Genomic DNA, 12500 nt, shown 5'->3' with positions numbered 1-12500 from the left:
CACTGACCTAGACCGATAGCCACCTGAATCATATGTACGTGACATGCATTTTCATTGCTCTTGTGTGTGTGTGTTAGCGTGTATGTATACGAATATGACTGTGGGATGCATTATAATAACCTTGAGTTGTGGTATTACTAAGGATAGACCTAAGTCTTTGTATGTCTCCACACCTTGGGAGGGATTAAAACAAGTGTGAGCTTTGGTACTAAGATTAGGCCTATATATTACAGCCTCAGACTATTCATCCTGTTTACATCAAACCAGAGCATCATATGAATTTCAAATTCATCTTTAGCATAACGAGTTAGAACCTCCCTAAATATAGCTCATCTATTTATGCAGCGAGTGTGATCTTATTTTGAAGGGGAAAAAATTATTTTTGATAACCTAGACAGCTGATTGGGGTTGGGTGACGGGGGGTGAAGTGAGATCCATTTGGGTTTCCAGTTATCCATTAAAAAGATGATTGCACTGGATGGCTCTTGCTCAAGAGGTGTTAAGTAAATGCTCACTGCAACCTAATCGATTTTTTTTTATCTATCGTAATTGTCTCGTTTAACAGTTCGATTAGAACAACGAAAATCAACCAGAATGATTGGAATACTTTGATCGCCGTTTCCCTCTTCCCGAGGGGAACCAATTATTGACAGTAGGCCATTCACGCGTTCATTTAAGGAAAAAAAAAGTGGCCTCTCCCGTCGAAGTGAGAGTGATTCAAGGTCACGGTGAATGTGCATGGTCCCTCGTCACACGAACATCTCGGGGGGAGGGTGGAGGGGTGGGGATGCTAGAGTTATGGAGGGGAAGCAATATAGGTTAAGGAAACCCGCGTGAGGGGAAAATCAGCGTGATGATAATGGTAGGAGGTATAGAGAGAGAGAGAGAGAGAAAGAGAGAGAGGGGAGTTGAGAGAGCGATTTCGATCAATACTCTTCTTCTTCTTCTTCTCGCGACTATGATGAGGAACTCAGGTCCGTTTTCGTGTACCATATCGGGACATACAATCCCCCATCCCATACGACGAAGAAGACGACGAAGACGGGGTGGTTTGTGTGTAGGTGGAATGGGTGAATGGGCTGCTGCTGCTGCTGCTGCTCCTGCTGCTGCTGTACGACTTTTGTGGTGGGTGGGTGGCGGTGGTGGGGAGATTGGGTCACCACCCGTGTCACGCCCACTCCTCCTCACACAGAGAGGGTGGCACATGCGACCTTGTGCGCAGGTCCTTTTTTCCGCTCCGGTTGCCATTTAGCGTATTTAATTACCGCTCTGGGAACACTTCCCAGAGGCGTTTCCCGCGTCGAGAAGAACTCCCATTATGTAGTTTATATGGATGTCTCATAAATGGGCGTAACAGAGACGGTCTTGAAGAGAGAAAGAGATTTTATAAAGGAAAAAGCGGGCGACCAGAAAGCGGCACCCGGCAACTCGCCCGACGGTTGGTTGTGGTCGGCCATATTGTATTCGTACGAGTCAGGAGGTGGAAGGTGAAAGCCGAGGTAGATACACGCGCGGCGCGTGAAGTGTGGTGTGTTTTATATTCCCCCCAAAAAAGGTTGGACTTCTACTGACTAGGACTGGGCATTTCTCGAGCGAGTGGCTGACGAAGGAGAGAGAGAGGCCACGACCAGCACAGGTGCCAACCACCCCCAAATTCCTGGCCATGGTGGACTCGCGAGATGATGGACCCGAGATTCGCGCTGTGGATACAGGTCGGTTTTTGGCTTTATTTTTTTATTTTAATCATTTTTCTTTATTTTTCTAGGTCAAATAAGGTCGTATATTTATCGTCGCGGCCTTTGACATACAAGGTGGGGCTCCCGGGCACGTGTCTTTATTAATAACGAATTAAATATGGTGGTAACTTCGTTTCGTCGAGAAGGGCGTATCGTAATATTATATCCTATTTCTTAATATTTTTACAATCGTAGTCCTTTTTTTAAATTAAATATTGATAAAAATAATATATTCCTTTAATATATTCATTTAATCATCTGAATTCACACATTATCGTATATTAATTTGTTGATTTCTAAAATAGCGCATCTGGGATTGGCTGTATATGGTGGTGTAGTGTTAGGCCTAGTTTAATTACAGATGTATATATTTTATTGCTATTTATCTTATTAAAATCACCTGTATTTGTTATGATTCAGAAACTTGGGCGCCATTAACTTTTTTTCCATGAACGTAGGCGCCATAATTTATTATGGGTCATTACCGTGTTGTAAGTTTTAATCCATATGCACATATACCATTTTTATATTGAATACTAGTTATTAGGAATAAAGGAATATTTGCTAAACACGTAGGTCTAAACATCACCTGAGTATCGACAGGTATCCAAGACAGCTCAATTAATGAAGGCCCATTAATTACAGACGTCAGAGATAGCGCAATCAGTTAATGAAGAAGGCCTATTACTATTAGTTTCGAACACACATTACTCAGATATGCGTGACATAGGCCTAATCAGCGCGATGGAAATGTCTTTCTCCATGTCATCAATATATACGGAATTTTCATGATTTCCCCTATCGTATATCTTTTTATATCCCGTGCCTTATATTCAATTCGAAAATTTATACTCGAATAGACAGACCCTTTTTCAAGAATCAATGCCATTTGCATATCCTGATTCATGTCAATATGGAAAGACAGAAGAGAGTCTTTATCATTGTTTGCTTTGCCATTTTCATTAATCTTGCTCTTAATTCCACCTCGAGACATCCTTGTATTGGATGTCGTTGTTCTTGAATACTTTTCTTTTTAATTATTCAAAATTGGAAACGTTTCCCCTCCGTTTATAGTACTAGTTCTGTCATCAAATTCTCTCTATATACTCTGTCCACATTATCTCTGTTTTCCTTATTTATTATAACCCAAATCCATCTTCCAAGATATGTGATGCACTATTATTCCCCAATTACCTTTTTTCACGAAACAACGAAGGCGACTACCACCTCCTTGCAGCACCTCATTAGTGACTACAAATTCACCATGACATAACAGGTACTTTTGCAGAATCTGGTTGGTTCATAGAAATTAATGGGTATATCGTATTGTCGTGTGACCTTTTTCTCATTATATACTGGTTTGTAAACAACAGAACCCATTGTTAGGGAGTCGATACATTTCATATATACGTTGCTGCGAAATATGTCTAACGTTGTTTCCTGCCGTTTGTAAAATTGTTTGGTAAGGGTTTTTATATTCCATAATTGGAGGGCATGTAATACTTACATATTTTTTAATTTGATTCATTAGTAGCATATTATTCGACGTCATATATATAGCCACTTCCTTAGACCTTAGATCCATTGTGAATTTTGACGGCGAACGGGGAAGAGAGAGAGAGAGAGAGAGAGAGAGAGAGAGAGAGAGAGAGAGAGAGGTGTTCTATTTAATTTTTGATGAACTACATTTGGTTCAGTGAACCAAGGAAAAATTTTGTAGCTTAATTTATCACAAAGCTGCTGAATGCAAAGTACAGTTTTATTCACCAGCATGAGTGACTTGAGCAACCATGCAGTCATCAACCAGCAATTCATATAAATGCGATACAAATCATCAGAGTTAAAAAAAAAAAGACTATGGATACATCTCTAGGTGTAGCTATATAAGAACGTTTTAAGCGCACAAACAACCAACATTTTGCTCTAGCGTATAGCGAAGAGTTACAGCGCAGTAACAAGCAACAATATCTTGCACTGCAACACGCAGTTACAACCACTTAACAACAACAGAAGTCCTCTTTCACACCACCCCTTTGCCTCGGGAGTTTAATGAGAACGTTATTAGACCGTCTGTAACGGGGACGAAGTTCATCGATTTGCCCGTCCTTCCTTACCATATGGAAGTCTTGCTTTGTGCTTGGCCGTTTGCGTTGCAGTGATTTATGCGCTCTGTCTGCAGTTTTTGTCATTAGGTATGCGGTCTTTTCCATGCTCTTGGCTTATTTATGCGCTCTAATCGTTACGCTAGACCTATAGGGGTATGCAGTCTTATCCTTACGCTAGACCTAGGGGTATGCAGTCTTATCCTTATACGCTAGACCTAAACATGCGGTCTTTTCCATACACTAGACCTAGGTATGCGGTCTTATCCTTACGCTAGACCTAGAAATGAGGTCTTTTTTCATACACTAGATAGGTATGCTGACTTTTCCATAAGCTAGACCTAGGTATGTGGTCTTTTCCATAAGCTAGATAGGTATGCTGTCTTTATCTATACGCTAGACCTAGGTATGCGGTCTTTTCCGTACGCTAGACCTAGGTATGTAACCTTATTCATAAGCTAGACCAGGGTATGCGGTCTTTTCCATAAGCTAGACCTAGGTATGCGGTCTTTTCCATAAACTAGACCTACGTATGCGGTCTTTTCCATACGCTAGATGGGTATAGTGTTTTTATCTATACGCTAGGCCTTGGTATGCGGTCTTTTCCATACTCTAGACAGGTCTGCTGTCTTTTCTATACGCTAGACCTAGGTATGCGGTCTTTTCAATACTCTTAACTCAGATATGCGGTCTTATCCATACGCTAGACATGTATGCGGGCTTATCCAACGCTAGACCTTTTGTTCTTTCTGAATAGTGCGTATACGAAGTTAGATTGATTACAAGGATTATTTTTGCTTGTATTTTTCTTGAGGGTTTGTGACTATAAAAGTGTTCTAGTTAGTCATTTCTTTTTGTTGAAACATACGATAATTCGCGTTAAATGACTGATGTTAAGACTTTCATTTTGTTTCAGAGAGAGAGAGAGAGAGAGAGAGAGAGAGAGAGAGAGAGAGAGAGAGAGAGAGAAAGTAATACCAAGTACCGGAGGAATCCGCCAAGCAAATTGGAAATTACTGATATTGCAAGTTTCTGTACAATACGTATATATTCATTCGAGACAAAGGTGAGTCCATTAGCGCAGATTTGAAAATACAAATCTCCAATATATATATATTCCATCGGGCACGAGCCACATAAATACTGATTCAACATCGGACAGTTGATTGATTTAAACACAGTTTGTGCACAGGATAATTAAGTCTCTGTGGCAATACAGATTCCTACTGATTTGATACGATTCTATGCAAGGTTTTTTATAAGACCTTTTGCATATATGCAGCTATCGGTTGGCTGATATTGCTTTGTGCAGCTTTTCGATGAGAATTTTTTTTGGTTTATTATGTAGCTGTGTGGCCTACTTTCGCTTAGCTTTTTAAAAGGTTGACTCTTACTCTCTCTCTCTCTCTGTCACTCTCACTCTCACGCTCTCATTCTTTCTCTCTCTCTCTCTCTCTCGGTTTTTTAATACAACTTTTAATTGCCAATTTTCTTTACGGGGTAAAATTAGGTCGTGGTTGTAACCTACTTTCCGTCGATTGGCTTTAAGGCTGGAGATTCTCTCTCTCTCTCTCTCTCTCTCTCTCTCTCTCTCTCTCTCTCTCTCTCTCTCCTCTCAGTGGCACACTGGTAGCTACCATATTCAACTCCAGCAGTCAAGCACCTTATGAACTGCATAGGCCTATATAGTTTTTAAACAGTGTGCTATTTTGAATGAAGCCTTAAATCCAGATCTCTCTCTCTCTCTCTCTCTCTCTCTCTCTCTCTCTCTCTCTGTGGTACCCGAATTTTTGTCCTTGAATCAGCAGCTCCTTGGTATTGGTTGCAAGGTGACGGCTGCATCGGCATATGGATCAATAGGCCTCTGTGTGTTTTGTGGTCGCGCTAAGCATGAGCAAATTGGTGTATTTATATATACATGTGTGTGTGTATATGTTATATTTATAAATGTATATGTATAGCTATATATATATATATATATATATATATATATATATATATATATATACATATATATACATATATTGATATATATATATACACATAGTAATACATAGTATATATATAGTATATATATATATATATCTCATATATATATATATATTCATATAAATATTCAGTCAGTTACTAAGACAGTAGTACATAGGTACTATTGTTAACCCTGACGATAAACAGAGAGAGAGAAAGAGAGAGAGATTATGGACCATTTTTGGAATAATAACAAACAACGCTAAAACAACTGTGTCGTTGATTCACAGTTGATAAAACACTTTACAGTTCAGTCCAAACAAAAATAACGGCAGAGGATTTTTAAAAAAATGAGTAATAGTTCAAAGGGTACTTAAAGTGAACCTCTCTCTCTCTCTCTCTCTCTCTCTCTCTCTCTCTCTCTGAGACACATCTCACGCGTAGACAAACGTACAAAAATGTTATAACTTTAATCTTTTGATATTACTCTCTCTCTCTCTTCTCTCTCTCTTCTCTCTCTCTCTCTCTCTCTCTCTCGAAAATCCAGTATGTCTCTATTGAGTTAAGCAGTCAATTATGCACGTGGTATTTAGTCAGTACCCGTGGGTTATAGCGCGAGAGAGCGAGCGGTTCTTCCGTAGTGTCAAATTGTATATCATTATTCCACTTCCAAAACAGTAGGGCATCGACAAGGTTAAACCCTCACTTCGCTGAGATTGAAATGGTTCATCAGACTCTCTCTCTCTCTCTCTCTCTCTCTCTCTCTCTCTCTCTCTCCGGAATGAATCGGTGTTAGTCCCCTAGTGAAGGGCCTCTCCTCTGGAAATGAAGGCCGCTGTTTCGCTTTTGTTATGACTAACATCAAAGCGTTGGTTTTTTTTTTTTTTATTTATTTTCATTATTTACGGAAGAGCTTTGGAGAGAGTGACACTTAATTCAACCAGTTTTCAGCCCCCGTTGTCTTTCAAAGTAACGCCGTTCGAGTATAGAGCTCGGAAGTGTCTCGTGTTGGTTGATAAATCGAGGTTAAGTTAGTCTTCGATTGGGCTGAAATGTTTGGAGTTTGGTGGCGCGGTTTCATGGCTGCTATTCCTTACTCATTTTTATCTTCTATTCCCTCGTATTTATAGATTTTTTCCTCTCTCTCTCTCTCTCTCTCTCTCTCTCTCTCTCTCTCTCTCTATCCTTAAGGGTTGTCCCCCGTAGTGGGTAGCGCCGTCAGTGGACCTCATGCGGTGCACTGCAGGCATTACTTAAGGCTCTTTGCAGCGTGCCTTCTTAGGGCCCTAGCCACAACTACTTTCCTCACTTTTACTGTAGTGCCTTCTTTCATACTCTCTTTCTTCCATCCTACTTTACTCGACTGCATTGAGGTTTTCCTCCTGTTACGCCTTTCATACCTTTTGACTGTCAATATCCAATTCAGCGCTGAATGACCTCATAGGCCCCAGTGCTTGTTGGCTTTTGGCCTAAATTCTATATTCAACTCATTCAACTCAACTTAAGGTTTGTCTGCTGAAGATTTAAAGAACGAAGGAAAGGACAGAAAGGAATTAGGTTTAATCTTGTATAGGGAAGAAGGACCCTGTTATAAGTCAGGAGGACAGAAGCAGGAAAGAAATTCCAAAGCCACTTGCTAGACGGAAAGAGAGTCACTGAGTTATGTCATTGTTAGGTTTCGCTGTTTGCCAGAAAAATAAAAAGGTGGGAAGATGTGGCCTCTAGGGTGCTACGGGTGTATTAGGGAGGGATCGATCGTCGTAAATATGGAAATCAATACTTGTGTTGATACATTTCTAGTATCTAGAGGTCCCATGCAACCATACAAACAAACAAAATAAACAAAAACAATCTAGTATCTACAATTCTGTGCTAGTTGTCATTTATTCATTCTTTGGAAAAATTGAATGAATTTAAATTTTTTTGTTTATGTATATTATATTTTCGCTTACTTGGGGTGTAAGCCTACAAACTATCTTGTTGTTGTTGGGGGGGTGGGGGTTAGGAAAGGTCTACGAAAGAGCCTCAAAAGATCTGAAAAAGGTGTTTCGCGTTGAGTTAAAGATACAGGAATTTCAGGATAGGATATTTACGATTTATTGATTAGAATGAAAATGTAAAGAATATATAACATGTTCAACAGTACGGAACAATTATTTCTAATAAAATATAGCGTATTTATATTAATTTCCGTTTTTGAAACAACGCTGTATTTGACCGTAGATTTTAGCACGCGGCCTGAGTAAGCTGGAGGGCGGCTCACGCCTTGTTTATCAGACACAAGTCATGCACCCAATCCAAAGGATTGAAACGAGTCAATAAAATTGAATCGTAGGGCGATATTGTATATTTAAAATTAAACGCATCTTTAAAATGATGTCTTAACAGAATATGCGGGAAAATGCGGGAAGGTCATGGTCTGAGTAATTAGAGAGAGAGAAAAAAAAACTGGGACGAGGGGAGACGTCTGACTGAATGAATGCAAGTCCAGGGTCCCGTGTTTGAGGATGATTTGGAGGGACCTCCGTGTTTTTTTTTTTTTTTCGGGGGGGGGGGGGGGGTGGCGCCGGGAACGCTGTATCGGTTGCGGGAACAGGGAGGGAGAAGTGTGGGGATTTTCAGGGAGAGGTATGGGGACTTTGAAGGAGGGGGAGGGAGAGGTATGAGGGTTTTGAAGGAAGGAGAGGTGTGGGACTTTGAGCTTGGAGGGGAAAGGGTTAAGAGAGGTGTGGCGTATTGGAGGTTGGATGTATTCAATCTCTCTCTCTCTCTCTCTCTCTCTCTCTCTCTCTCTCTCTCTCTCCCCGTTGACCTACTCCCTTGTCCTTGTTCGTAGCGGAAAGGACAACGCGCAATAGCGGCAGGAGAGCTCCGTCGTCCTCACGCGCATGCGCGGTGCCTCTGGTATATGTTATATACGTTACGTAAAAGCGGACGTGCTCAAGAACGTCGGCAAACGGTCCGATCTCCTTTGTCCGACGAAGGCGCAGCCCTGCTTTTGGAGAGAGAGAGAGAGAGAGAGAGAGACGAACGAAGCTTCTGAAAGAGTTGTTGAAGCGAAGGGCGCCTCCTCGAGTGGTTCATTCTGCGGTTATGTTTGTCTGCCTCTCTCTCTCTCTCTCTCTCTCTCTCTCTCTCTCTCTCTCTCTCTCTCTCTATATATATAATATATATATATATATATATATATATATATATATATATATATATATATATATATACATACACATTCTATTTTATAACACACACAAACTCACATATGTATCTATATATCAAATAAAAGGGAGCCCATAAAAACGCCAAAATATATAGAGAGAAAAATACTATATTTCAGAGACTGCTGTCTCCCTTTTTATCTACCTGAAGAGGGAGACAGCAGTCTCTGAAATATAGTATTTTCTCTCTATATATTTTGGTGTTTTTATGGGCTTTTTTATTAGATGAAATTCTGTTGTATCAGAACATTTTTACCAGTCATATGTATATATATTTTGTGTGTGTAGGTATAGGTACAGATCTGTGTGTGTGTAAAAATACAAGTTTTATTTGTTTGGGGGCGGGGGCTTAGTTATCGATTATTCGTTTACGCACATATCCACCAAACGCATGCATGAGAGAAGAGCTCAGAGATTGCAGGGGTAAGCGCCCCCCTAAATCCACGGATCAGGAATATGCATTGCACGGGAAAACTCTCAGTCTATGACTGTGCATGATGAAACATATTCCAAGGCAAGCAAGCCCCTGCTTTTCGCAGATACGGCTGGTTTCGTATGCGTCCAGTAATCCCCCTTCTAGGTGCTGGGGTAGGGGTAGGGGGGGGTGAGGTTAGGGATTTGAACGTATTCACCTTTTGTTGTCTTCCCTGCGTGCGATTGTTGGAAGGGGAATTCAAGCCCCCACCCTTCTCTTTCGACTGATGTTGCCAAAAGGTGTTACGCCTGACACTTACAATTGCGTCACTTGTGCTATTTCCAATTTAGGCGTTACTTAAGGGTCCTGGCACATTTCCAATGTAGGCGTTACTTAAGGGTCTTGCAATATAGGCGTTACTTAAGGGTCTTGCAATATAGGCGTTACTTAAGGGTCTTGGCACATTTCCAATGTAGGCGTTACTTAAGAGTCTTGGCACTTTTCCAATGTTGGCGTTACTTAAGGGTCTTGGCACATTTCCAATGTAGGCGTTACTTAAGGGTCCAGGCACATTTCCAATCTGCCCCTAGCTGCAACACCCTCCCATTCCTTTTAGTGCACCTCCTTTCATATTCTCTTTCTTCTTCCGCCTGACTTTCCATCTTCTCTAACAGTTGTTTCGTTGTGCAGCTGCTTTGAGGTTTTCTTACTTTTACACCTGTCAAGCCCATCTTCTTACTGCTGTCAGTTTGCCTTTCAGCGCTGAATGACCTCGCAGGTCACAGCGCTTGGCCTTTCTGGCCTCAATTCTAATTCTCTCTGCTCTCTCCTCTCTCTCTCTCTCTCTCTCTCTCTCTCTCTCTCTCTCGTATATATATAATATATATTATGTATATATATTTATATATATACATATGTGTATATATGTAATTCAAAATATATAATAATATGTTTATATGTATATATAAGTATATATACTATATATATATATATATATATATATATATATATATATATATATATATATATATTTGTGTGTGTGTATAAACAGAATAACTGCAAGTCAGTTTTTAGACGGAATGACGTACGTGCTCATCGTTATAATCATCCTCAGAGGAAGAGGAAAGTGTTGGGGACGGGGGTCGCGGGGTGGGGGTGTGGGGGGGGGGGGTGGGGGGGGGTTAAGGATCAAGGTCCGGGGTGGGGGGAGGGGCGAAGAGGGCCTAAGAGTCTTCCTCTTTATACATAACGACTTAGCCATGACCCTTAGATCAATAGGATGTTTCTCTCTCTCTCTCTCTCATCTCTCTCTCGTCTCTGTCGTCTCTCTCTACTCCTTCCTCTTCTCTCTCCTCTCTCCTCTGCAATATAAAATAAGTCCATATGTAACCAAATAATTTCTGTGTATAACCAACAGACTATCTGCTAGATAGAAAGTCAGAATTATTTCCTCCTCCTCCTCCTCCTCCTCCTCCTCCTCCTCCTCCTCCTCCTCCTCCTCCTCCTCCTCTCTCAAGCCAATGAAATGTAGACTTGTGACTGAAACTGTAATTATTATTGGGTAAGATTGAAGCTGCTTGTTCAAGTGGAAATTTCGTGTGATTTACGCTGATGCTGTTGAAAGTTCACAGTATTTATCTTTCGTTTCCATTAACAGCGAAATAAAATCAATTGTCCAAAGACATCAAATCTCTTCTTTATCCGTATTAGTGCAATCCCTAGTCGGGGTCGCTGTTTTTGTTGAGCCTTTTCCAAGTGTTTCTTACACTAGGACGTTTTGTTTTTTTCATAGCCATTTGGATTATGTCAGAGAAACTCTATGATAAAATAAGTTTAGAACCTCGAAAAACAATTTAGATATCTTCCTGATGCGGTGAGAGAGAGAGAGAGAGAGAGAGAGAGAGAGAGAGAGAGAGAAGAGAGAAGGGGGGGGGGGGGGGGGGGGGCTGCAAATGTCTCATGGAGTCACTGACCTTTCCATCCAGCTGATCAGAAATTGTAACTTCGAGACAACATCGTTTATATTATATCCTTATCCTTTTCTCTCTTCTGTTAATTTTTAGTCCAGAGGTCCACAACCCACAACACGCTTCTTATATTGCTTTTAATATATCTTACTACACTTCATCTTAACCAAAACTTCGTGGTATGTATAACTGGTTGGAGGTGATGAGGAGTCAAATGGCTTTGAAGTTCATGTAAGGTCTGTCCTTACGAAAGCCCAGAATAAGGAAGGAATGAAGGAAGGAAAGTTTATTGGGAGATTTTTCTTTTTAAAAAATTGATTTATTGGCTAAAAATAGGGCAATAAAACGTTTTAGAAATATATAACCTTTTGCAAAATATTTTTGAGTATTGGGTAGTGGAGAAAAATAGACCGTAAGTTACTCATTTTCGGATATTTCCGGATATTTTATAGCAAGGTCGATATATATACTTAATGTCCTTTTATATATATATATATATATATATATATATTATATATATAGATATATATATAATATATATATATTATATAGCGTTGTGTTTCATGATTATAACGTCTACGAAATATCCTGTACATAAAAAAAAAAAAGATCCAGCCATCACGGAGATTCTCTGTTAATGAAATTCACCGAGATGAGCGACCATGAGTTTGTAGAGATAAGTTCCGACTTTACTGTATCAGTATTATCAAAGATAAGGTTAGCTATTACGTAAGGAATCGCACACTAACTGACACTAACGTCTGTAGACACACACACACACACACACTCGCACCCACTTCTGATATAAGTAATTCTGGCTTAAGCCTTAATATGTTATTGATGGCAAGCGCTTTACCATCATAAAGGGGAACTGGCCAAGAGAGAGAGAGAAAGAGAGAGAGAGAAAAAAAAAAAGAGGAGAAAGAAACAATTTTTTCCTTACGAAAATTCATTAAGTCGAACGTGTAATAGTATTCCACCTCTGTAATTGTATCTAACGCGAAACGATATCTCCCGTGTTACTATTTTGAAGGGCCGTGGCTCACTTGTTTTTTTTTTTTCTGTCTGTCTCTCTCCCTCTCTCTCTCCCCTTATTT

General features: G+C 40.2%; 1 protein-coding gene across 1 annotated transcript in view; it reads left to right on the top strand.

Moving 5' to 3' along the window:
• Nucleotides 1-1448: 1448 nt before the first annotated feature.
• Nucleotides 1449-12500, top strand: part of LOC135214365 (synaptotagmin-4-like) — a gene marked incomplete in the record, with an annotated part of 167165 nt that continues 156113 nt past the window's right edge. Inside the window, 1 exon segment of the mRNA XM_064248595.1 lies at nucleotides 1449-1712. Coding sequence (XP_064104665.1) covers nucleotides 1664-1712 — 49 coding nt within the window.

This window comes from Macrobrachium nipponense, chromosome 45 (assembly GCF_015104395.2).
Source record: "Macrobrachium nipponense isolate FS-2020 chromosome 45, ASM1510439v2, whole genome shotgun sequence".
In the NCBI taxonomy this organism is placed as follows: Eukaryota; Metazoa; Arthropoda; class Malacostraca; order Decapoda; family Palaemonidae; genus Macrobrachium; species Macrobrachium nipponense.
The sequence above is the reverse complement of the archived record's forward strand: the minus strand, read 5'-3'. Positions and strand labels throughout refer to the sequence as shown.